Here is a 25589-nt window from a genome sequence, read left to right on the forward strand (position 1 = left end):
ATCTACAAACGTATGGACGTATTTTTGGGTAACATATACACGTTACCAAGATGGCGCATTATGTCACATAGAAAAAGAAGAAAGGTGCGAGGTCGAAGGGTATTTTGTCTCCTGGCCCGTGAAGAATAGCTGTGGATCACGAGGAAATATGTTCGTATGTGTGCACATATGAAATCGTATAAGAATGATCTTCAATGTCCATTCGGTTTTCATTATTTTAATACACCTTCCAGGTAGTTGTCACCTGTTGTTGCCGAAAGCGAGCGCCCTCTTTTCTTGGAAGTCAGTGAACAAAGCAGCTTTCTATTTGATTTATGGACTGATAAGAAACAAAAGAAGACAATGGCGTCTTACAGGAAAAATAGTAGATTGTGTAAGAATAAGTTGTCCAAGGATAAAATATCTAAAAGCACATTTATATTATTAATAACTAATCGAATATGAGCATTTTGATCTTTCTGGGGGCAGTTATTGTTTTCGTTTTGTAGACGTTTAACTTTGATGAAAATTGGCTCAAATCTTCTGTTTTGTTTTTGGTACACACAATATTCATTTCTCTAGAACTTACAGGTTCGAATAATATTTTTACTCCCTACTTCTGGTGGAATGCTTCATTACATCTCAAGGGTATAAACGACAGTTATTACTTTGTACGCTGTAGAGTTTTAGTCACGGATCTTCCTGAGCGACTAAAGTTATGTATGTATACGTATGAGGTATTTCACTTATAATCGTTTTTATTTTCCGATGATAAGTCTTAAGTTATAATTTCCACTGATTCGTATATATTATCAGTGCACTTGGGACCTTTAAAAGAAAAGTTTAAATAACTTCTCTTACCTTTAGAGCTGCCAGTTTTTTTTTATTATTGTTGTTGTTTTTTTCATTTAGCTTTTATTCGATTCTGCAGTTTTATACACATTAGTTTATTTTGTTACGGTATAGCTTAACGAGCTATGGGCCGTAATAACTCGGGCACGACCTATTAGCTAGCGTATCGAACTGTGAATCCAAGGGTCTTTATTTCTCGTTTCGTTGAAGTAAAATTGGGTCCTGCGCTTTGAGGCATTGAGTGCATTATAAGAGTGACAGTCAAATCCCACTGTTCGATTGCAGTAGCCCAAGAATTTGCGATGTGGCCTGTCCTCTCTTTAATCTGTAATTTAAATATTGCGGACAGCTAGCGCAGTTAGTTTTGTATAGCTGTGTGGGAATATTAAACAAAACAAAACATAAACGGTTTAGAATATACAAGGTTCGAGCAGCGATTCCAATAAGCTCACTACACATTTTAGCTATGGATGCGTTAAAAAAGTAACACTCAATTCCGTTATTTGGTTCAAGGAGCCGAACAAAACTCTTTTGGCGACGAATAATATTGAGTGGCTATTTTTTCTCTGGTAATTTACTGGAAAATACTGTGAAATTGTATAATTTGCTTCACACTCCATGAGCTAGTAACTACATGTCTAATTATGATGTTACAGATGTGTCACTTTCTGTTCAGGTGCTAAAAATGTAGAAGGATTGACGTAATAATTCTTTATCAAACGTGTAAAAATAGGTCACATCCCGAAAGTTTGTTTGTTTTTTTAATTTCGCGCAAAGCTATTCGAGGGCTATCTACGCTAGCCGTCCCTAATTTAGCAGTGTAAGACCAGAGGGAAGGCAGATAGTCATCACCATCCACCGCCAACTCTTGGGCTACTCTTTTACCAACGAATAGTGGGATTGACCGCCACATTATAACGCTTCCACGGCTGCGAGGGTGAGCATTTTTGGTGCAACCGGGATTCGAACCCGCGACTCTCGGATTACGAGTCGAACGCCTTAACACGCTTGGCCATGCTGGGCCTTCATCCCGAAAGAAACTATCTTACATAAATGTTTCCAGCAAATAAACGTTAGTCTGAATGAGAAGATATCTTTGTGTGAACTATGGCATATTTATTTAATATTTTAACTAAATTTTTATTTGTGTGTGTAAATGTGGAATCTCTGGAAAGCACGTGAGTTTTCGCGATGGTTCTTGTAACGCAGTATGATATCAGCATAAACATTCTTGATTTGACGATCTCGAAAAGTGTGAAGTTACCAATCAACTCTTTGTGCATTGACTAAATAAAGCGAAATACTGTGTATTATATTCAAGGAGTTTAGCCCTGAAATATAAACAGTGTTAAATAATGAATATTCTAGCTTTCTCTACATAAAGTTCTAAATAGCATTTTACAGCATGTATCAAACACATTACACGAGGACAAAAGAGGTCTAGATTGTATTTGATTCTCCCAGGTCTACAAATACTTGAAATACTATGCAGGAACGATGCGAAACTGCTCGTGAAATTCAGTTATACACATGGTATGTAACCACCTTAAGCTTGTTACTCAGTGCTGTGGTGGTGGGAAACGACTTAGCTTAAGAACCAATGAAAGTCATTAGGCCTAATATTGTGATTTAAATCACGTTTTATTTCAGATGTTGTGGACACAATTTACTTAACTAGCTCATTTCTGAGCAACAAATCAGAAAAGTGCTAAGGCAAAATTTTTAATCTAGTTAAAAGTTCATTAACTACCATAAGACCTAGTTTCAAAGAAAATGTTTCAACCATGATATAATTGATGTTTTAACTATCTCGACTGGAGCTCGATCCAAAAACTAGTTTTTTTTAAAGTCAAAGGGCTCATACAGACTACTGTTGGTAGATTCATTAGAAGTGTGTGTGTGTGTGTAAAGGAGTGAATATTGCTGTTTTGACTGAATTCGTTACGTGAGAAACAATAAGGATTCAATTATGGAATTGTAAATGTTAACGAACTTTCTCAGACGATAATGGTTGTTGCCAGACCATGCAAGAATATGACATTTTCTATCTGATACATTTTGTGTCAACAACGCTCAAAGAAAAAAAAAACCCTTGCAGCATGACGCTGTCGATAAAGGAATCAGTTTCTAACGGCAGAAATGTAATATCTTAGTTTAAATGAAAATGGCCCGTAAACTATGTTTATCCGTTATATACTGACCACTTTAGTGATGATATGAATTATATAGAGGGATATTCGTACTTTACAAGAACGATATGTAGTGGCGTGTCGCTGCAGATGTGACTTGTGGCGCCACCGGCGACATGTTTATCACCTATATATATATATATATTTTCTTCTAAGTAAATTCCAACAACTTAACGTACATTACGGTAATGGGTAGATGTATAGCAGGAAGAATACGTCACAACCTTCCATAAAGAAGAAATTACTAAAATGTAAAGTCAAATGATGCAACATTTCAAAAACGAACGCCTTGAATATCCTTCATGGTAGTGGAAAAAAAATACATAAACGAGTGTCGCCACTTTATCCCGTCCCCCAACCCAATCTGGAGCAACGCCCTCATCTATTTTCATGATAAAAATGGACAAAGAAACTGGAATTACAGCAATTCAATTTTGCCACATATCTTTCAAGTCTCTCCCACACACGATACAGCCCCAAGGGGTGTTCGTTGTCGTTTATGCACACTGGATGTTCTGTGGAAAGAGGACAAGATGTATGTTCCAATACTGACCTCGCAGAGACTTACTGTAATGGAAATTACTGAATCTAGCAATTGTCCGTAATTGAGCATCAGCTTCGACACGATCGAAGATGAAGAAATAGTTCCATAATGGACGAAGAACATCACTCTTTCAAAGTGTGATTAACCCTCAGTGTAAGGAATAAACGACATGTTACAAGGCTTTGGAAACAACGTAAGAATATAACTTATATAATCATGTACGCTTTAAGCCTAATAGAGGTTATGTATGTAGAAATATGGAGTTTTTAAAAGTATTAGTGTTATTAGTATAGTGTTAAATCTTAATAAAACGAGAGATTTAAACATTAGTGTTGTTATTTTACTGCTAAAAGTGGATAAAGTAAGAGATTTCAAACCGATTTTCCTTTTTTTTTCAAACCTTTTATCAAATTAAAATATATTACAGTAACTAAAGTATGTTTTCTTAACTTAAATCACTTTGAGTAAACGTAATCAACGTTTTGCTGAAAAAAGATAGCGATTCGGTAATATTTTTAATGAATTTGTAGTCAAATTGTCTACAAAATCACAAATTTAAAACACTGGGTTTATCTACTATTCGTCGCTCTTGTCTGTTAGTTTATTTCTGGGTTTATCTACTATTCATTGCTATTGTCTGTTAGTTTATTTCTGGGTTTATCTACTATTAATCGCTATTGTCTGTTAGTTTTATTCGGGGTTTATCTACTGTTCATTGCTATTGTCTGTTAGTTTATTTCTGGGTTTATCTACTGTTCATCGCTATTGTCTGTTAGTCTTTGGGGTACATCGTGAGGGTTAAATAGCTTAAGACGAAATCACGTATGATATGTGGATAATAATATGGAATTCCTGTGAAAACGAAGGTGTCCTTGTGGTGTATTTTTAACAGTACGTACGAGGACATGTCACCATTTGCAACACTGGGTTATGCTTAGCGACCAAGGTGAAACTGTACATTTATTTCTAGATCGGTTACAATATTAGAACCCGTTTTCTCATCATTAAGTACATGCAAACAAGTTCTTCATTCAATCCAGAATTTAAATCATCTTTTAGTGTTTTTAATAGTGGAAGTTGCGGGTAAAGCTTCTGAAATGTGCAACAAATATGTTTATTTTTCTTTAAAAACAACTTCAACAGAGAAATACTACAGATGATTCTTAGTGAATGCAAAATAAAGTATTAAACTAGATAATAACCAAATAAAGGCAATAAACTATGTAGACAGAATATAATACAAATCATAAAAGTGATAAAACCTACTGCAACACAAGGATGATAAGTACGCCCCTAGTGGCTCAGCGGTAAGTCTGCCGACTTAGAACACTATAAAACATGTTTCGATACCCATAGTGAGCACAGTACATATAGACCAATTTGCAGCTTTGCGCTTAACTAGAAATAAACAAATTATAAGTGCAGGCGTGCGCGACAAAATCTAAAATGTTTAAAATCTCTTTTCCTCCCCTGGTGGTTCAACTGTTAGCTAAAGTTTCGGGTCCGATCCCTGTGGTATTCACGACATAGACAGTCAATTATTCAACTTTGTGCTTAAGACAATCAGTTGATGTCCGTCAAAGCTACATAATGGCCTATCTGTGTTCTTCCCACCACGGGTATTGAAACGCAGTTTCTAGCGTTATAAGTCCGCAGGTATTCCGCTGTGCCACTAGGGCGTGTGTGGGAGGAAAGTAATTAAGTAATCGACGTTTCAGCCAAGTTACCATAATGGGGATGATGGCTCAGCCGAAACGTTGACCTGACTATAAACAAATACCTGATCTTCTGAGTCCTTATGATGCGACAGTAAACAACTAACAATCGAAGTGAATTAGTAAATTTAAATGGAAACGTTTAGGAAGCCTGTTGGTACTTTAAACAAATTCATGTCAGCAATGTAACTTTTATTTATTCACTTTATAAACTGTTCTTTCATCCTCTGACCTTTCACTTTACATTCTAATTATTCCAGGTTCATTCTGGATAGTTCGTTTTAAATTTTCCCAAAAGCTCTACAAGGGCTATCTGCGCTAGCCTTCCCTAATTTAGCAGTGAAAGACTAGAGGTGAGAGGCAGCTAGTCACCACTACCCACCGCCAAATCTTGGGGTATTCTTTTACCAACGAATAGTGGGAGTGATCGTCACATTTATAACACCCCCACGACTGAAAGGGCGAGTATGTTTGGTGTGACGGAAATTCGAACTCGTAACCCTCGAATTGCGAGTCGAGTACCTTAACCACCTGGCCATGCCTGGCCTCATTCTGGTTAGACTATTTTAAATAACAACAGATTACTTATAAAACGATTCACACGCCAAACATGCTCGCTCTCTCAGCCGTTGGGGCGTTATAATGTGTCCGCCAATCCCACTATTCGCTAGGTAAAGAGTAGCCCAACAGTTGGCGGTGAGTGGCAATGACTATTTGCCTTCCCTCCAGTCTTACACTTCTAAATTAGGGACGGCTAGCGCAAGGTAACTCTTGGGTAGCTTTGCGCGTAATTCAAAAGAAACCAATAAAACGATTCCGTAAAGTATAATAACTTCAGCAAAATTTTAGAAAGTTTTTCCTTCACTGGGATTTAGTTATTTATAAACTTAATCAGTAGAATGTACGAGGAACTAAAGCTTATAATCGATTCAAAAAATTTAAAAATGCCCCCTACAAATTCAAAGTCGATACTTGTGTTTTTTATCAAAAAACTTAAGAATTTTGTTTTATTTCTCTTTCGATGTAGTAATTTTTTTAATTCCTTGAAAGACATCTTTCCAAACTGTCGTTGCTAAACTAACCTGGAGCCGTTACGATGAGGTGTATACGCCTGAAAAATAGTTTTTGAACTAATTAAGAATTTAACGTTGTCTGTCTGCCATAGGGGTTGTTCTTTATTACTGCTTTTTATTATGCTGAACTATCTTTATTTACTACAGTATAGACGTTGATTATAGAAAGTTAATATTAAATCTGTTTCGTTCATCCTCTCGTGCACATCAGCTTTAGAAGGAGTTAGTGGTAATCATGTGTAAAAGTGGAAACCAAATCATTTACCTATCGACATCGTAACTTCTTTAAAGTGCCCTATAAAGACGTAGTTGTGAAGTTAATGTTCAGAAGACGAAACACCTTCGTTCAGTACCCAGTATACTATTGTCTTTGTGGTACCGCTGAAATTTTTTTATTTTTAGTTAAAAGCCAAGATGCACAATGAGCTATCTGTGCTGTACATGCTACAGGGATCGAACTCTAATATTCAGCATTATGATCCGTTAATCTTACGGCTAAGCCTCCACGAGTCTTTTATGTAGAAGATGACTTGGTACCTATTAATTACAACACTATGCGCAAATATGTGTGTGTATTTATATACACGTACATATATATACATTATATATAAATATATATAATGTATATATCCACGTCACACTATCTTACACACACAGACACATTATATATATGTATGAAACAGAGGGGATAAAGATGAAGAAAAATAAATAATGGTATTTTCATAAAGCTTTTTTAATTTATATTTGGCTTTCTTAATTAATTTATATTCGGGAAAAGTAACCTCAGTGACAATGAAACCGATCTTCTAGATTTTGGCTTTTGAGGAATTGTGGTTTCGTTCAGATTGTGGAAAAGGTATAAGGTTTTTCTAAACTATTTCATAAATAGTTGTTGGTGTTTTCTTAACTTCTGTCACGATTTGCAGCTATTTAATACCTGGAATGTGACATTCATTACGTCAGAAAAGACTGTTTAAGAGCATTTGACGTTTTCGACTTAACACAGTTTATGAGAAACTAGGACTATCATCTTAGGTCCAGGAATTAGAGTTGCACTCAATATTAAAAACTTTGTCTACAAAATAACTTACATTTGCTATATAAAGCCTTGTGATTGACGCAAAAGCTATTTAGTGAGGACCACAACGTAAGTCTTTATGGGCTGAGAAAGTCATTTCGTTATCATTGCAGTTATCATTGTTGTTACACTGTTGGAGAAGTTTATAATGTCAGGTTTTAGTAATGTGGAATACGAGAAATCTAGAAATGCTCTGCACCTCTCAGAATAACGTATTGCCACTTTATAAACACTGCATTCCTGCAGATTGAAACAATATGTTTGTATGGATACGTTGTAAGATGCTAGGTGATTTCTGTCAGATTGAAACAATATGTTTGTATGGATACGTTGTAAGATGCTAGGTGATTTCTGTCACATTGAAACAATATGTTTGTATGGATACGTTGTAAGATGCTAGGTGATTTCTGTCACATTGAAACAATATGTTTGTATGGATACGTTGTAAGATGCTAGGTGATTTCTGTCACATTGAAACAATATGTTTGTATGGATACGTTGTAAGATGCTAGGTGATTTCTGTCATTGAAACAATATGTTTGAATGTATACGTTGTAAGATGCTAGGTGATTTCTGTCACATTGAAACAATATGTTTGTATGGATACGTTGTAAGATGCTAGGTGATTTCTGTCACATTGAAACAATATGTTTGTATGGATACGTTGTAAGATGCTAGGTGATTTCTGTCATTGAAACAATATGTTTGAATGTATACGTTGTAAGATGCTAGGTGATTTCTGTCACATTGAAACAATATGTTTGTATGGATACGTTGTAAGATGCTAGGTGATTTCTGTCACATTGAAACAATATGTTTGTATGGATACGTTGTAAGATGCTAGGTGATTTCTGTCAGATTGAAACAATATGTTTGTATGTATACGTTGTAAGATGCTAGGTGATTTCTGTCACATTGAAACAATATGTTTGTATGGATACGTTGTAAGATGCTAGGTGATTTCTGTCACATTGAAACAATATGTTTGTATGGATACGTTGTAAGATGCTAGGTGATTTCTGTCACATTGAAACAATATGTTTGTATGGATACGTTGTAAGATGCTAGGTGATTTCTGTCACATTGAAACAATATGTTTGTATGGATACGTTGTAAGATGCTAGGTGATTTCTGTCACATTGAAACAATATGTTTGTATGGATACGTTGTAAGATGCTAGGTGATTTCTGTCACATTGAAACAATATGTTTGTATGGATACGTTGTAAGATGCTAGGTGATTTCTGTCACATTGAAACAATATGTTTGTATGGATACGTTGTAAGATGCTAGGTGATTTCTGTCAGATTGAAACAATATGTTTGTATGGATACGTTGTAAGATGCTAGGTGATTTCTGTCAGATTGAAACAATATGTTTGTATGGATACGTTGTAAGATGCTAGGTGATTTCTGTCAGATTGATGATACACTGTGCGTAAAAGGTAACTTGCAACATCCATGCGGTGGAGCATTGATTTGTCGCTAGGCTAGTTATAAAAACAAATCAGTAAGTGACAAATGGTGTCTTGAGAATACTCAGAAAGTAAAAAAAAGGTTGGCTGAGTGGCTTTCTGACTGCATTAACATCGCATAGCCAGGTGTACAAAGCTTATATTGTGCTATCTGTGCGTATAATATTATCAGAACCTTCACAGTTTTAAGAAACAATTGATAAACAGAAAATATGGAACAGCTTACAGTGCACTATTTATGCCAGTATTCTTAGAGAATAGAAATTCTCGATATTAACAACTGAGATGCAAATATTAAAAGCAAGTGTACATTACACTATCTGTGTCTGTATTACATAGGAAGAGGCTTCAGGATATTCTACCTGTACGATAACAATCTTCTAAACTTTGAACACGGTGCTAATGCGTTTTTTCATGTATAGAAAGATCTTTAGGATATTCAACCTGTTCAATACCAATCTTCTAAACTTTTTACACGGTGATGATACTTCTTGTATTTTTGCTCATGTTGATCGGAGGGGTCACTCTGATCACAATCTTTCTCTTTTGAATAGCGGTTTTTCCACTTATTTTCATGCACTTAGTCAGTCCTTTACTGCTATTGATCTCTCAGTTTGCTCCCCTTTACTACTCCCCCTCTTTTCATGGAGGGTTGACAATAATCCACGAAGGAGTGATCATTTTCTCATAATTTTGAGAGAGACTGGCTGTGGTCGATGCCACCCAACCCGCGTGCTCCGGTGGAAGCTGAGTCACGCAAACTAGCTTTCCTTCACTGTTCTCGCAGAACTTGATCCTGCCATCGTTTGTAAACCATCAATAGACGACTGTGTGGCAGCTGTAACTGACTGTATTATACAAGCAGTTGCTTAAAGTATTCCTAAAACCTCGACATGTTTTCCACGAGAGCCTCGTCAGTGGTGGTATCTTGCCTGCCACATAGCACGGAAGGCTCAAAAACTGGCCTAGGATACTTTTCATAGGTATCCCACACTCTCGCACTGCATCGCTTTCCAATGGTGGGTAAGACGTCAAAGCCAGAAGGAATCTTGGATTAAGTTCACAGCCAGCATATCTTATACTACCAGTTCCAAAGTCATATGGGACAAGATTCGAAGGGTCAGTGGGCAATATAATTTTGTCTTCCTCTCGATCTTGCTCTCTGATGGCCAGAAAGTAGCTGATACCCTAAGCATCGCCTACATTCTAGGTAAAAGCTTTTGCTGGGTATCTAGTACTTCTGTCTCTTCCTCCACCTTCTTAGCCATCAAAACTCGGGCAGAGCGATCACCTCTTTCCTTTTGAGCTGATTGTCTCTATGACTATAATCGTCCCTTTACACTGATGGAATCCAAACTGGCCCTTCATCGGTCTGGCAGTTCATCGGTTGGATCTGATGATGTACACTATGAAATGCTGCGCCATCTATCTCCTGCTTCTCTTGTTATTCTTCTGATTGTTTTTAACCGGACCTGGCAGGAGAATGTTTTTCCTGATGCCTGGCGCCAGGCTATTGTCCTACCTTTCTCTGAGCCTGGGAAGGATCCCAAAATTCCTTTAAACTACTGTCCAATTGCTATGACGAGCTGTCTCTGTAAGATCTTAGAGAGGATGGTTTATGCTCATCTTGTTTAATTCCTCGAATAAAATAATCTCCTCTCGCCCACTCAGTGTGGGTTTGACGACAGCACCCCACTACGGACCATCTGATTCGACTTGAAACGTCAATCAGAAAAGCCTTTTTCAAACGACAACATCTTGCATCAATATTCTTTGACATTAAGAAGGCTTATGATATAACATGGAGGTATGGCATTTTGTGAGACTTCCATATATATGGGTTACGGAGCCATTTGCCCATTTTTATTAAACATTTTTAATCCACAGACAATTCCAAAACCGTATAGGTTCAAAACATTCCCGTTCTTTTTAACTTGAACTCAGGGATGTGTTTTGAGTGTCACACTTTTAAGTGTAAAAATTAATATCATCACTGAACAACTCCCTCTTACTGTTGCAAACAGGCTCTATTTCGATGACTTTCACATCTCATGTCAGTCGTCGAACGTGAGGTATATTGAACGGCAACTACAGACTGCCCTCAGTCGTTTGCTGAAGTGGACCACAGCAAACGGTTTTAATTTCTCACTCTCTAAAACCGTTTGCATGCACTTTTGCCACCAACAGGGTATTCACCCTGATCCTGAACTATGTATTGGTGAAGTTGTGCTGCATGTGGTCTCTCAGACAAAGTTCTTGGGGCTTATCTTTGACTGTAAGCTGACCTTTATACCACACATCAAGCAGCTACGGGTCAAATGTACAAGGATACTGAACATCCTCCATGTCCTCTTTTCCACCACTTGGGGAGCAGATCGGTGTTCTATGCTAAAGAGATATCGTACTCTTATTCGATCGAAATTCAACTTTGGATCACTGGTCCATGGCTCTGCCAGGACCTTAAAGATGCTGGACTCTATTCATCGTCAAGGACTTCGGCTCTGCACTGGGGCTTTCTGTACTTCTCCAGTTCAGAACTTATACATAGAGTCTCAGGAACCATCTTTGCACCTCCGCCGTTTGCAACCCTCTTTACTATATGCTTCAAACTTCGTTCCTTACTAAAGCATCCCACCTGGGGTTGTGTTTTCCTTCCTCAGTAGGCCATACTTTTTCAGAACAGACGATCTGCCATTGCTCCTTTTGATCTTCGTATTCAGGCACAGTTGGATGAATTGGGTCTGTCCTTGGATAACATTGCTGTATCCAATGGTCAGCCTATCCCACCATGGCCTATTACAGTCCCCAAATGTGACCTATCTTTAAGTCATCTGAGAAAAGCAGACACTCCCGATTGGAAATATTGTCTGTTATTTGCTGAACATCTTTCGAACTATCCTTCCATTCTTATTTATACAGATGGTTTGAAATCAGATGACTCTGTGAGCTCTGTCTTGGTTTGTTGTAGTTCGGTGGTTGTGTACAGAATTCTTTCCACAGCTTATGTGTTCACTGTTGAACTGTATTCCATTTCTCTTGCTCTGGATCACATAGAAGCTAAGCAGTACTCAAATTGCACTATTTATACTGACTCGCTTAGTTCTCTACTGGCTCTGGAATCGCTTCACGTTAGTTCACAACCTGTTCTTGCCGATAATCAAATCCGACTGGCTCATTTCTCTTTGACATTTACTTCTATCCAGTTTTTCTGGATACCGGGACACATTGGTATTCGCGGAAACGAGCTAGCCGATACCACAGCTAAATCTATCTGCTCTGGCACTATCACTGCAGTGCCTGTTCCATACATGGACTATTGTCCTGTATTCAGGGCTTGGCTCCGTGCCAGCTGGTAGTCTGCTGAGTGAGCAACGTGAAAACAAGCTTTTCCAAATAAAATCCTCTATTGGACTTTGGCCGTCTTGCTTCTTTGAGGATCGGAAAGAGGAAGATGTCCTAACTAGACTACACATTGATCACAGTTTTTTAACTCATCGTTTTCTTTTATCTGGAGCTGATGCACCGATGTGTTGTCTGTGTTACACTCAGGTCACAATAAGCCACATTTTACTGTCTTGCCGTCCTTATGACACTCAACGACTGCACCATTTGAAACATGTTCTGTCCCAAGGTTTGTTCATAACGTTAGACAGTGTTATTAGCAATGGTGACACTGTCCACCTTAGAAATGTTTTTAGTTTTTTAAAGGCCAATAATCCTTTTAATGATATTTAAGATTTTTAATTTATACATTAGGCTTTTTTTAATGTGATTCTCTTTTAAGAATCAAAGTCCATCTAGTTCGATTTGAAACTAGAAAAATGGCCGTAACATCAAATAACTCGAAACCAGGACTGGAAAGGCCATCTTCAGTTGACTAAAGATGCTGTTTGAACTACCCCGTTGGTCATCCTAGCGAATTATAATTAAAATGTTGCTACAAGTCTTTTAAAACTTTTATTACTTTACTTTCTGAAAATGTCCATAACGTCAAATAACTCGAAACCAGGACTGGAAAGGCAAACTTCAGGTGACTGACTGTGGTTTTTGAACTTACCTGTTAGTCTTCCTCGCGAGTTATGATAATTACAATTATGCTACAGAAAATCATTTTTTCACTTGTATCACTGTAGTTTTTCTCTTACCATTGTAAACTAGATGTGAAAATTGGCTTTAATGCTATTTATGTTTTAAGTTCAAAAATTAAACTTTGTTTTGTTTTACCTTAATTTCCTTTTATGAATTTTACTAAATTTATTTTAATTTTAACTTCTTACTGGATGTTTGGCGGAGGTAGCCTAGTTGTTTTGCGCCATAAAACACTAAACCAACCAACCAATTTCTAGAATATTCTACCTGTTGGATAACGAGTGTTCTAAACTTTGTACACGGTGTTGACGTTTGTGTGTGTGTTGTTTTAATAGCAGGATCTTTAGAATATTCTACCCGTTCAATAACAATCTTCCAAACTTTGTACACGATGCTGTCTGTGTTTTTATTGTTAGTATGACCTTCAGAATATTGAATATTCTACACCATTCGATAACAAGTTTACAAAAAGCACACTATTTTATCTGAACAGTTTGAAAGGTAATTCAGAATATAAAGTGTAGACAGCGTCACCTCTAGTTCATGTATAGAAAGAACTTTTAAAGTGAAAGCTGACATATGTTTTGAGGCATAGGGGCTTCTTTCGTTTTTAATGTCGTTTTCTTTTCCAAATATTCTCGCGTACCACATGTTAAGAACCCTTGCTATAAACCATGTCTGTATTTTGAGAAAAGGAATAGACGTAAAAAAGTTTCTGAACAATTAGAGAAACTTAGCATTAACAAAAATTTTTAACGATTTCAAAACGCGTCCACCGAACATTCTACACCGAAACTACTATAAAATGATTACATGGAACAAATGAACTGTTACAGAATAGTACGAATGGAAGCGAGGTTACTGGACTGAGTATCAATGTATGTACATTTTGATACAGATTATGAAGTATTTGAGCTGCTATACACCCAATAATTCTTTTTAGGAGCATTTCGAGCCACGATACCGATAATTACTGACCAACTTTATATATAATTTGATGATTGTGAATAAACTTTTGTCTTTGAAAAAAAAAATAATTATTTTCGCATTTTATGTATTGAAACAGATTTTAAGTGCTGTTTTTATACGAACTGGGCTGTTCGGCATGACCAAGTGGTTAAATTGTTCGACTCGTAATCTGAAAGTCGCGGGTTCGAATCCTCATCATACCAAAGATGCTCGCCCTTTAAACCGTGGGGGTGTTATAAGTGCTGTTAATCCCACTATTCGTTGGGAAAAGAGTAGTCCAACAGTTGGCGGTGGGTGGTGATGACTAGCTGCTTTTCCTGTAGCCTTACTCTAGCAGAGTAAGGACGGCTAGGGACGGCTAGCGCAGATAGCCCTAGAGTAGCTTTGCGCGAAATTCAAAACAAACCAATTATACGAACTGAACACAAATATTACAACTTTGTACGTTGTGCTTCTGCAAGATTACAAATTACAAGTAGTTGGAAGAGTATCTAATATGACCCTTAAAAATAATAAGTAAAGAATAAATAGTTTTAATTACTTGATTTATCATTTTAGTTCACAGGCAGCTGTACAACATTTTATCTTATTCCATGAGATCATTTGATCAATGCTGATTCTGTAATATTTATTGTGAACTTCTTTGAATAAGAGGAAACGTTTCTGACAGCATGTGTTTGCATTTCAACACGACCAATACACTGAATTATATTTCCTGGTAATGAACTGAATTGCTAATTCTATAGTGAAGAAAACCGATGAACTATAGCGAAAGAAACGTAGCAGTTGTTATTGTATTTAAAAAAAACATTCAATCAGTTATATTACTATTCGTGTCTTTAGTGAAATAATGCTTTTCTAAGCTTGTTGCTTTACATTCTTTTGGATATGGTAAGAGAAATTACGGTAGGCTGATAAAAAATATGCATATTCCGTATATTTAATTCATTAACATATCTTGACCAAATTTAAGCAAATGGAATGATTTTAATTAAATTTAGAGAAGATTAACTTTAGTTTTTGTTAAACCCACATAAGAACTAAGACGTTAATTTCGAACGGAAAAGAATTACTTAACTGTATTTTGAATATCAACATCGGAATTACTGGCGTAAACAATGTAAGATACTGATTTAACGAAACTATACAAACAGTATATACCATGCTTATGTGAGCACCAATGTGCCTGTAGTGAACGAAATCCATATCACATGTTTTAGAAATGTTTTGTTTCATTTGTTTGCGTAAATAGAAACAACATGAAGGAAACTGTTAAGTGTAACACAGTTGTTGTTGAAAATGTTTACGCATACAAGTGAAACGGTTTTAACGCCTTGGTGTTGTAATACGGTAAAAGTCCAGTAAATCTTATAAATAAATGTATATTAAACTATGCACCTGTGCTTTTCTTGTAATCAACTCTTTATTGTTGTATATATATAGTTCAATGAAGTCATAAAATAACTGAGTCACACAATTTGCAGATAAAGAACTTTCTCTGTAACGGAATCGTGTTATCGGCGTAGTTTTCACGGCATTATGATGAAGCTCGCTCTTCTGGGATTACGTGTGCAAAACGTAAGCACACACTTTAAATACAGCGAATAGAAGCAATGAGGAGATTCCTTTATATGATTAACTATTTATATGAGATCGAGTTAGCCATAATGTGATTCTGAAATTCCAAAATCGAATAACAATTCGATATGTTGTGATATCCATTTCTTCTCACTGGTTACTCTTTTCACATTTTTCAATAACTGTTTGTTTTTTCTTGATTCACTGGGACTTTAACTATTAGCTGCCTTTATATCATTTAATAATCCCTCGTTGAATCTCATATTTTCAATATTACGTGTCACCTAAATTATCTCATTTCTTCCCCCATGATATTCTTAAGCCTACCACTTTGACTAATGTTCATTTAAATTCTTGTCTTTCACTAATTTTTGTTATTTTTGTTCGCCTGTTATTTTAATGTATCATCAATTATCTCGTAATTCTTACGAACATTACAAGGCCTGGAATTAACTGACCAAGTGCACCGATAATTCACTCTCTATGTACTTTCATCTTGGTAACATATAATCTAATTTACAATTAACAAATATGGTCCAATTTCTGCCTTCCTGAAGCCAGTGCATTATTCAACACTATCTGTTTGGAGTCTAATTATATAGATTTGATAGTGTTTTATCATCATCTTTTTTTTTCGTCCTATCTGTCCTAAATTTACACACATATTTTTGTTTTATTTTTCTGCTCTTTTGTTCCATTAATAATGTATTTCTCATCACCTCCCCTTATTGCCAACGCCATCTAGTTCTCTCTTTATATTTTTCTTAACTTTGACATCTACCTAGCTTTCTACCTTTTTTTGACTTCTTCAGAAGTTCACTGTCCATCACACTCTGTCCCATGGTAGATCAGAGGTAAGTTTGTAGAATCACAACACTGAAACCCTGGATTCGATTCCTCGCAGTTGACAGAGCGCAAATAGCTTCTTGTTCAACCTTGTGCAAAAACGCCACCACCTTGTCCTATCTATTTCTCTTAAACGTTCTGGTCACATTCACTTTTCTGTCATTTACAGGTTTTTCTCTTTCAATCTCTTTTTGTGCTTTGCTTCTTACAATATCTCTTTTTTTGTCTGTCCATCCTCTTCTTTGTATCTTCTGTTCTTTTGTTTATATATCTTCTATGGTAGTATATGTAAAAAAACAACAACTCCAAAGTCATTGATGAAATATTTTATAGTTTTATTGTGACTAGGCAAATCTTTGATGATTCTGTCATTGTGTATTTGTGTATATCGTAAATACGTATAGAATGTGAAACATACTCTCTTCATAGTTTGGGTTTATCTTCCTTTTGTTTAAATATAAATTATTTACCTACTTTCTCGATAAATCAAGCTTGGCTATTTGGATTTGTCAGAACATTTGTAAAAAAATCATAAAGATGTCGTTCAAGTTATTCATATTCAAATACACAGAGCTAACTAGGTTAGACCAGTTCCAAATACTCAAAACTCTATATCCCTGAACCCGATCTTTATATCTCTTCATCTCTAGCTTCGACTGAGGCCGAAGGTTAGTGTGAAAGTGAGCGACGATATAATTTAAGAGGATTTACGATCACAAGTACCTATGTTTAATGACAACCCTATATCTCAACAACGAAATGGCACGCCGGTTTTCCGTAGGCGCGGCATTAATGCGTCTGAGTTGGAGCGAGGTTATTTGCGAAGTACTGAGATGCTCGTAAAGCAGATTTTGAACGTTATGAAGAACTACAGCCATTTGTAGAGCCTCGCTTTCATAAATCTCTCGAGCCCTAAACCGGAATTGTGTCCCAAGCTTGAAATGAAATTGAAATAAACACGAAAGGTTCAGAAAACAACAGTGCACCATCACCTGTTGACATTCCGTCACGCGTCACCTTGACGACGGACAAACGGGCCCATCAATAGTGGAATTCCCATTAAAAAACAGCCCATAATTCTTTAAATAGGCGAATCCTAAATGGTGGCTGGAGGGTATAGTTTGTCGATCTTTTCTGTAAATATCAGAGATCACTGTATGACGGACTTACAAAGTAACAGAAGTCGTTCGTATATTTGTGACGTTTAACTGCATGATTGGCCTTGCCATTGGCAACGTATTCTTCTCACTTGACTAATTCTTTGTCTACGTGTTGCATGTACGACTCTTTCCCGTCAGCAGAAATTAGGAACACCGGTTTTCCACGAAGAAGGCTACAGTTTCATCGTTTTGTTTAAAACTGTTGGAGATGTGATTTGCATATCTCGTGTATGTTCATTAATTACTTATTTGTTGTTGTTTTTTAATCACCTGCTAAAACGCACATGTATATATGTGGTGAATCTGTACTTCCCAAACGAATTAACGAAACTCTTAACACGATTTTATGTTGGAACAAAATTTGCGCGCGCTTATGTTTTTAAGGAAAAGCACGTTTGAATCACATTCACACATAAAACCGCTAAAATCTCAGTAACATACTTGTCAGAGTATTAACATGAAATTTGGGTGATTGTGAATAATTTCGTCTCGGACATCTTACGTTTTGAAGGAAGCATGTTTATTCAGAGGATGGTGTGCTTACCGAAGCCAATTATTAATTTTTATTTGTTGGTCTTGAATTTCGCGCAGAGCTCCTCGCTAGCCGTCCCTAACGTTTTTAGTGATAGAGGGAATCTGCTTTTTACTAAGGACTAGGGAGATTGACCGTCCATCAGGTTGTAACGCTTCTACGGCTGAAAGTGCAAACATGTTCGGGATCAGTTCACTATCTGCTATGATTCGAAGATACATGATTTATGGAAGACCCTCAGCTAGCAGTGAAATAATGTGTTGCATGGAAATGAATTAATGTAAGTCTAAGCTGCATGCTGGATCAACGCCAGGCTTTTTTTCTGTTGGTTAATTAACGAAATGTTTTGGTTCATTATATCTATATATTCTGGTCATTTTGCTAGTTTTGTGTAAAGTTAGGGACGGCACTCAATGTGGACTTGGATGGGTGGCTGGCTGTTACCGCCCTAACGAGCAACACGCTGCTAATCTATTCACCTTGAAGGCAAAACCCCTCCCAGCATTCTGTCTGGCCTATCTCAGTCCCCACCCTCACCTGAAAAAGATTGGCGCTGGACGTGTGCAAAGTTGAAGCTAGTTGCTGATGTAACGTCGACTGATAGATATTTAGAACATACTGAAGTGTCGAAACTGAGGTTGCTGTAGCACCTCTACTTTTACATATTTGAATTATGTAACAACTGTAAGTTATATTATTATGTTAATTTTCTTGGGGTATCTACCCCCAATTCCCTAAGATTGAGCTGCTTTTGACAGCTTCTTATACGTTCAAGCTCTTATTGTAAAATCTACACGTCTAGACAAACATCCCCACTTTGCAACTTCTTCCAACACCACTAACATATTTTTCATTTTGTAAATTACCCAAAGGTAGAAGATTGTTTTACCGATATAATTTTCAATAGATTAGAGACTCTCTATTGATTTGAATTTTACGTGTATTTGAGTTAAAACAGTGGCTTTTCATCCGGCAAGTCGTACAGACACGCAGTCATGGGTCGTCGCATCCGGGACAGTTGTGACTACCCTAACTAACGAATCATCAACTGCATGTGAGAGTCTTTGTTGTTGTGCCAAATAACTAAGAAACTCGAGATTAAGATATTAATATAGTCAGATAAAATGTATGGAAAATACCATTTTAATAAAAGGAACTTTATGAGAATACTGTCACAGTTTTGCATATGCAGAAAATGAACACTGAATCGTAAGAGTGCTTACTTCGGAACTGCGTAGATAATGTTTTGGTTCGTTAAAATATCACTGTTCAAGGAGAGGATTAGAATGTTTAAATTTCATGGGTAATTTTTCTTTCTTTCTTTTTTGCTGCTTCGTTTTACAAGGTTTTGGTCAATTGAGTTTCATAGACATCCAATTTATTCGGCTAGAGGAGAAGACGCTCTCGTCTTCGACTGTGGAAGGGACATGCAATGAACCTTATGTATCTATTCCTTTCCACTTTCTCACTCAGTGCTATTTATTTTCTCCTTCACCTTTTCCCTATTTTCATTTACAGTTGACCTTTCACGATAATGTTGTTGGAAAAAGTTATAATGAAAAAAGGCCAGTTTTAAATACTATTTTATGTCCCATGCGCCGGTGGCTCAGCCGTAAGTTCGAGAGCTTATATTTCTACGATCACATCGATTAGTACAGTGCAGCATTTTGTTTAAAAGCAAACAGACAAGACCAATTTATTGCTTATTATTTTCATAAAAACGAAACGTTGTAACGAGTTACGTATATGTATCTAAAACGATGCAACACACGTGTAAACTTATTCTTTCAATGAGTGTGTGTAGAGTGTTTAAATAGAACTTACAAAATAGTGTTAAGAATAATTACAGTTAATCAGCGATAAGTAAAATCGTTTCGCTCATAATTGGAATTTTTTTTATGTTTGTAATCAACACGTAGTCCAAAATATTATGAAAGTTGTTATTATAATTGTTGATGGACATGTATATTTCTAAAGTACAGTGGCGTAAAAACGCTATTTTTATTGGTCAATCCAACAACAGTTGAAAATGTAGATATGATCTGTGTATTAAATGTTTTTTAAGACATAGTTAACATACTTATTATCATAAACTGATAATATCTTGTGCAGTTAACTTACCTGTAAGTATAATTACATTAATCGCAATGGTCGTATTAACAAAGTTCCACTAAAACCCTGTAGTAACCTTTGTCGTTGTTTCAGCAAAATGAATGAGAGAAGTTGTTTTCATTTCTTAAAATTAAATTTTTTATCTCTGATGATTAATGTAAACAACAAAACACGTCATTTTATTACGCATGGGTCTTTTTAAAATCCTTCAACAGCAATTACCTGCTTCTTCCAGTATAATAACAGTATCTTCCATGTCACTGAAGGTTACTATAAAGTTGAACAAACAGTGCATTGGGTTAAAATAAAATCATTGCAAGTGATTTGGTTCAGTGTTGTGGGTTAAAATAAAATATTTGCTGGTGGTTTGGTTCAGTGTAGTGAGTTAAAATAAAATATTTGATGGTGGTTTGATTCAGTGCACTGGATTAAAATAAAATATTTGTTAGTGGTTTGATTCAGTGCAGTGAGTTAAAGTAAAATCATTGCAAGTGGTTTGGTTCAGTGTAGTAGGTTAAAATAAAATATTTGATGGTGGTTTGATTCAGTGCACTAGATTAAAATAAAATATTTGATGGTGATTTAGTTCAGATGGTGATTTAGTGAGTGAGTAAAGTATAATCATTTTGGTTCAGTGTAGTGATTTGGTGGTTTGGTTTAGTGTAGTGGTGATTTGGTTCAAAAAAATAAAATATTTGCTGGTGGTTTGGTTCAGTGGGGTGGGTTAAAATATTTGTTGGTGGTTTGATTTAGTGCAGTGAGTTAAAGTAAAATCATTGCAAGTGATTGGGTTCAGTGTAGTGGGTTAAAATAAAATATTTGCTGGTGGTTTAGTTAAATACAGTAGACTATGAAATAAAATTATTGTTGATGGTTTGGTTCAGTGCGGTAAGTTAAGGTAAAATCACTGTGGGTGGTTTGGTTTTATTAGCTTCGGTGAATAAAAACAGACCTATGAGGTGATTAATGAAAGATATTTACCGTTAGTGAGTTTTAACAATGTGTTTTCTAAACATCGGTAGATTAAAAGGTCTGTTTTATCATATTATTTTATATAATATAGATTATCGCAAAAAGAAAAGGTAAGATTTGGAACTGAAACCCCACAATGTTATGCTGTTTTCTGTTAAAATACTTTACACATCAACAAATTTGTGTAAATATTTTATATACAAATATCTATATACGTCGCTTTGAATCATTTTGACACGAAGATCACTGTGACGTTACACATGACACGCAAATATGAAATATTAATGAGTAGACCATCTACATGTCGTGGGCTTGCGGACATCTAAGGTTACTAGGAAAATGTAGCACTGTGTTCATAAATTACTGATAAAACAGGAAAAGCACCTAAATATGAAATGTCAATGAAGGCAGGCCGCAGCATCAGACCAGTGTCGCCTGAGAGATGTAATAGCTGGAATAGAAAAAAAACGTATTCGAGCAACGTGTCGTCAAATTTCGAAAGATTAGAAATGTACTGGTTCTCTAGAATATCCCTATGCTGTAATATCAATTTATTTTCATCTAGCCACTGACGTTAGTAGAGCCCATAAAATACATACTAGGCCTCGATTATCGCGAACACTTACGAATGTGTGGAGAAAGCAATGGAATGTATGAAATTTGATACGAATTATATCTAATCGTGCTGTTTTGTTGGCCTCCCTAATTTTGCTTGATATTTAAGTGTATACGTGTATGTTTTCACTGCCGCAAATGTATGTGTATTAGCATTTCCTACTGCCTGTATTCGGAATGCCATTAATGAGTATCTCAACAGGCCATTATTGATCACCATGGCAACAGGGAATGAAATAAACCTTGAAGTATAGAGCAGCCGATCACACATCAGCAGTATTGGCTTTCACTCGAAACTGTAAGCAACACCAGCAAACCTCTGCTCGACTACCACTTCGTACTGTTCAGTCGCGTGACATGTCGGCCTCGTGTTGTCATGCATAGTGCCATCTGGACGCGATCAAGTAAAGCTTTGGGTGGTCTTGGCAAGCACGAAATGCGGGTCAAGCGTATTCGAACAGTCAAGTCGGGTGTTAGAGGAAAGGGTAAGTGAGAGAAGTAGTGTAAGCTCGCGCCCGCAGTGAGCCTAGAAGTAGACATTAATGCCGAACGAGATGAACCTCAAGCGCTTTAGTCGTAACGTAATGCAATAACCTGCAATAGTCGATATGGATGCATTGCTTTTCTAATGCTCGGTTTCCTAATTGCAGTTCAGTTAAAAAAGTATAGAAACCTTACAAACGTAATCTAATCTTACAGAATGAACACACACAGTTTTAACTTTTAACCAAGCCCTTAAGTATGAAAGATTCACTCTCTATTTTACTTCAACAATCGTACTGGATTACCCATGTTGAAGTTTTTTTTTACTCTAAATTGCTGCCATGAGGTGGGGGTGGGGTCTTTGGTGGAGGCTTTTAGGTTGCTTAAGAAGAGGTACAAACATGCCCAGGGTCGTTCCTATTCTTGATGTAAAGCAGATTGTTCCACACAAAAAAAAAAAGTGAGTCGTGCTTATTTCGCTTAAAATGTCAAATTGAACTCTTAATTTGTTTCTCGAGGTCGTTGAATTAAATTTGTTCTTAAACAACAAATACAGTTATAAGTACGTGATATGAGTAACGTTTAGACGAGTTGTTCACTTGGATCTAAATAATTTGTTGCTTGTAGATGAGCAGAAAGCTACACAATGGGCTATCAGTGTTGTACCCACCACAGGTATCGAAACCCGACTTTTAGCTTCATGAGTCTTAAGACTTACTGCTGGGCCACTGGGGGAGGTTGGTGTCTAGGTTTAACATGCACCCTAAAAATTATAATAAACTTTCATGAAATTCCCCTTTTCTGTTTTGTGTATTTGTTGTTTTTTCTGGAGTTATGAAAGGTGTGTGCATATTGAACAGTTAAGCACGAGTAAGCTAGTGTGCATCGTTGTAGAAACCCGGTTTCCTCTATAAACTTTGACCTTACATATGGCCCGGCATGGCCAAGCGTGTTAAGGCGTGCGAATCGTAATCTGAGGGTCGCGAGTTCGCATCCCCGTCGCGCCAAACATGCTCGCCCTTTCAGCCGTGGGGCGTTATAATGTGACGGTCAATTCCACTATTCGTTGGTAAATGAGTAGCCCAAGAGTTGTCGATGGGTGGTGATGACTTGCTGCCTTCTCTCTAGTCTTACACTACTAAATTAGGGACGGCTAGCACAGATAGCCCTCGAGTAGCTTTGTGCGAAATTCAAAAACAAACAAACAAACATTACATGTTGTTACTAAACACACAAATAAGCACTTTTACCGAATACTAAACAGTTATCACTGTAATCATTGCATCCATATGTAGCAGAAAATAAAACGTATCTTTCTAGAAACATCTCTGAGGGCTGTGTCCCTATTGTACACTACGCTAATCTGAAAGTTTACGTTTTTTGTGGTAATGTGTTTCCAAATTACACCCTAATTTTGTCTGTGCTAATGTGTCCCATCTTTACCCCTGTGTTAACCTGATGGATAATTTCTGTAGACGTAAGAAATTTTATGTGATAATATATCCCTACCATACTTACAGCATCTTAACCGTATGGATTTGCGAAAGTTTCTGTGGTAACATATTCCTACCCTACTTTACATTGTGTTAATCTCATAAATTATATATAGACTTGTGAAATTCTCTGGGGTGATGTCCTTGTTTACACCATGGTAACCTAATAAGGTCTTTAAATATTGTATTATATGATGATTTCTTTGTTTTATACCATGTACAAAGTTTTCTGTATTAGTTCTTGTATTGTGCTATTGTGGTAAATTTTTAAACTAAGGAGGGTTGTTTTTGTGGCTTTACATCAATAGCCTGAAGGATTCTTGCAAAGCTCTGTTAATATTTTTTGATATGTATAGTTTGATAAAATCTTAAAGCATTAAAACATTTGTATGAGAACTGTGTATTATTTTCTGCTAGATATTTTAATATTCATATATCTTCTATCAATTAAGATATCTTGAATATTCGTTTCGTACGTACACCAATTAAGTTGTCATGGTAATTTACCTTCTTGCATTTATTTTGATGAGTTTCTGTGATCTCTCGACCCTGTATATTCACCAAACTGTCCTTTCATGGTGAATTCACCTGCCTTATTTGTCAAGCTGTTCTTCTGTGGTGGATTGGCTTGACATATTCAACAAGCTTGTTCCTCTGTGGTGAATTGTCCTGACGTACCAATCTGTCCTGCTATAGTGAATTGTCCTGACGTCTTACCAGACTCTTAGATCTTCAATGCTAAACTGAACTGACTTATTCGCCGTTATTCAATGGAAATTGTCCCAACTTGGCTTATCTTTTAAAGTGGCATCCGATAAGTAGCTAATTTAAAGTATTTGGGCTACTGAAGAATACATCTGTCATAATAATAATTAAACTTGCCCATTGAAACAGCATATATACATTGGAATAAGTACATTCTACATAACATTAAAATTTCAGTGTTGCATGTTGAAGTTAAGTATTTGTTCCAACTGTCACGGTGGAATATCACCCTCCACTATGCTGTTTAAAATAATGAACAACTCTCTAACGAGTTTAAACAGTCAGTGTAATTTGGGTCTCTCTGGCGATTGTCCAAGTACAATACGATAATTCCTAGTTATGCCATCCAAGAAGTCAGTTCGGTTGTTGTCGACAAAACACAGAAAATCAGTATTAATTTAACAATAGCGAAGTAAATAAACTTACCTAAATGAGCTTACCTTGTCTTCAAAGTGTCAACAAGTGGATTGAAATTGCTGTATAGGAGTTTTAAATAAAGAGTGAAATATTTTAAAGTTCTGGAAGAAATGTGTTTAATATTCCGCATCGCCAAAGAAACGAGAGTTGGCCTTATTTCATCTTGACACGGCCCGGTAAAGTCAGGTGGTTAAGGCACTCGACTCGTAATCTGAGGGTCGTGGGTTCGGATCCCCCGTCACACTAAAAATGCTCGCGCTTTCGCGTTATAATGTTACGGTCAATCCCACTGTTCGTTGGTAAAAGAATAATCCAAGAGTTGGGGGTGGGTGGTGATGACTAGTTGCTTTCCCTCTAGTCTTACACTGCATAATTAGGGACGGCTAGTGCAGATAGCCCTTTGTGCGAAATTCCAGATAAACCAAATCGTCTTGACACAAATCCCACTCACACAACAGTAACACAAAAATTGGTTGTAGGCACTGTTTACTGGCTCTTTCTAGTCCATCACTTCGTAATTAGGGTTGGGTATGCAAAATTCTAAAGCAAGCAAACAAAACAAAGAATAGTTGTGCAAGAGTTCGCCGTTATCAGGAAAGTTGAGTCGTAATTGATCCATAATAAATGGTATTATACTGACCAAGAAGAATTATAA

General features: G+C 36.5%; 1 protein-coding gene across 15 annotated transcripts in view; it reads left to right on the top strand.

The window, feature by feature from the left end:
- LOC143239480 (homeobox protein cut-like) overlaps positions 1–25589 on the top strand; it is a 383408-nt gene that overhangs the window by 302743 nt on the left and 55076 nt on the right. For 2 of the 15 annotated variants that reach the window (XM_076480572.1, XM_076480577.1), the window contains exon 1: positions 22043–22261. The exons of 11 other annotated variants lie outside the window; for them this stretch is intronic. In XM_076480572.1, coding sequence (XP_076336687.1) covers positions 22153–22261 — 109 coding nt within the window. In that variant the 5' untranslated portion in view covers positions 22043–22152. Of the gene's footprint in view, positions 1–3207; positions 3758–22042; positions 22262–25589 lie in introns of those variants that run through there. 2 more of the 15 variants (XM_076480579.1, XM_076480580.1) reach the window with 2 other exon arrangements.

Source organism: Tachypleus tridentatus, chromosome 13 (genome assembly GCF_004210375.1).
Source record: "Tachypleus tridentatus isolate NWPU-2018 chromosome 13, ASM421037v1, whole genome shotgun sequence".
Classification (NCBI taxonomy): domain Eukaryota; kingdom Metazoa; phylum Arthropoda; class Merostomata; order Xiphosura; family Limulidae; genus Tachypleus; species Tachypleus tridentatus.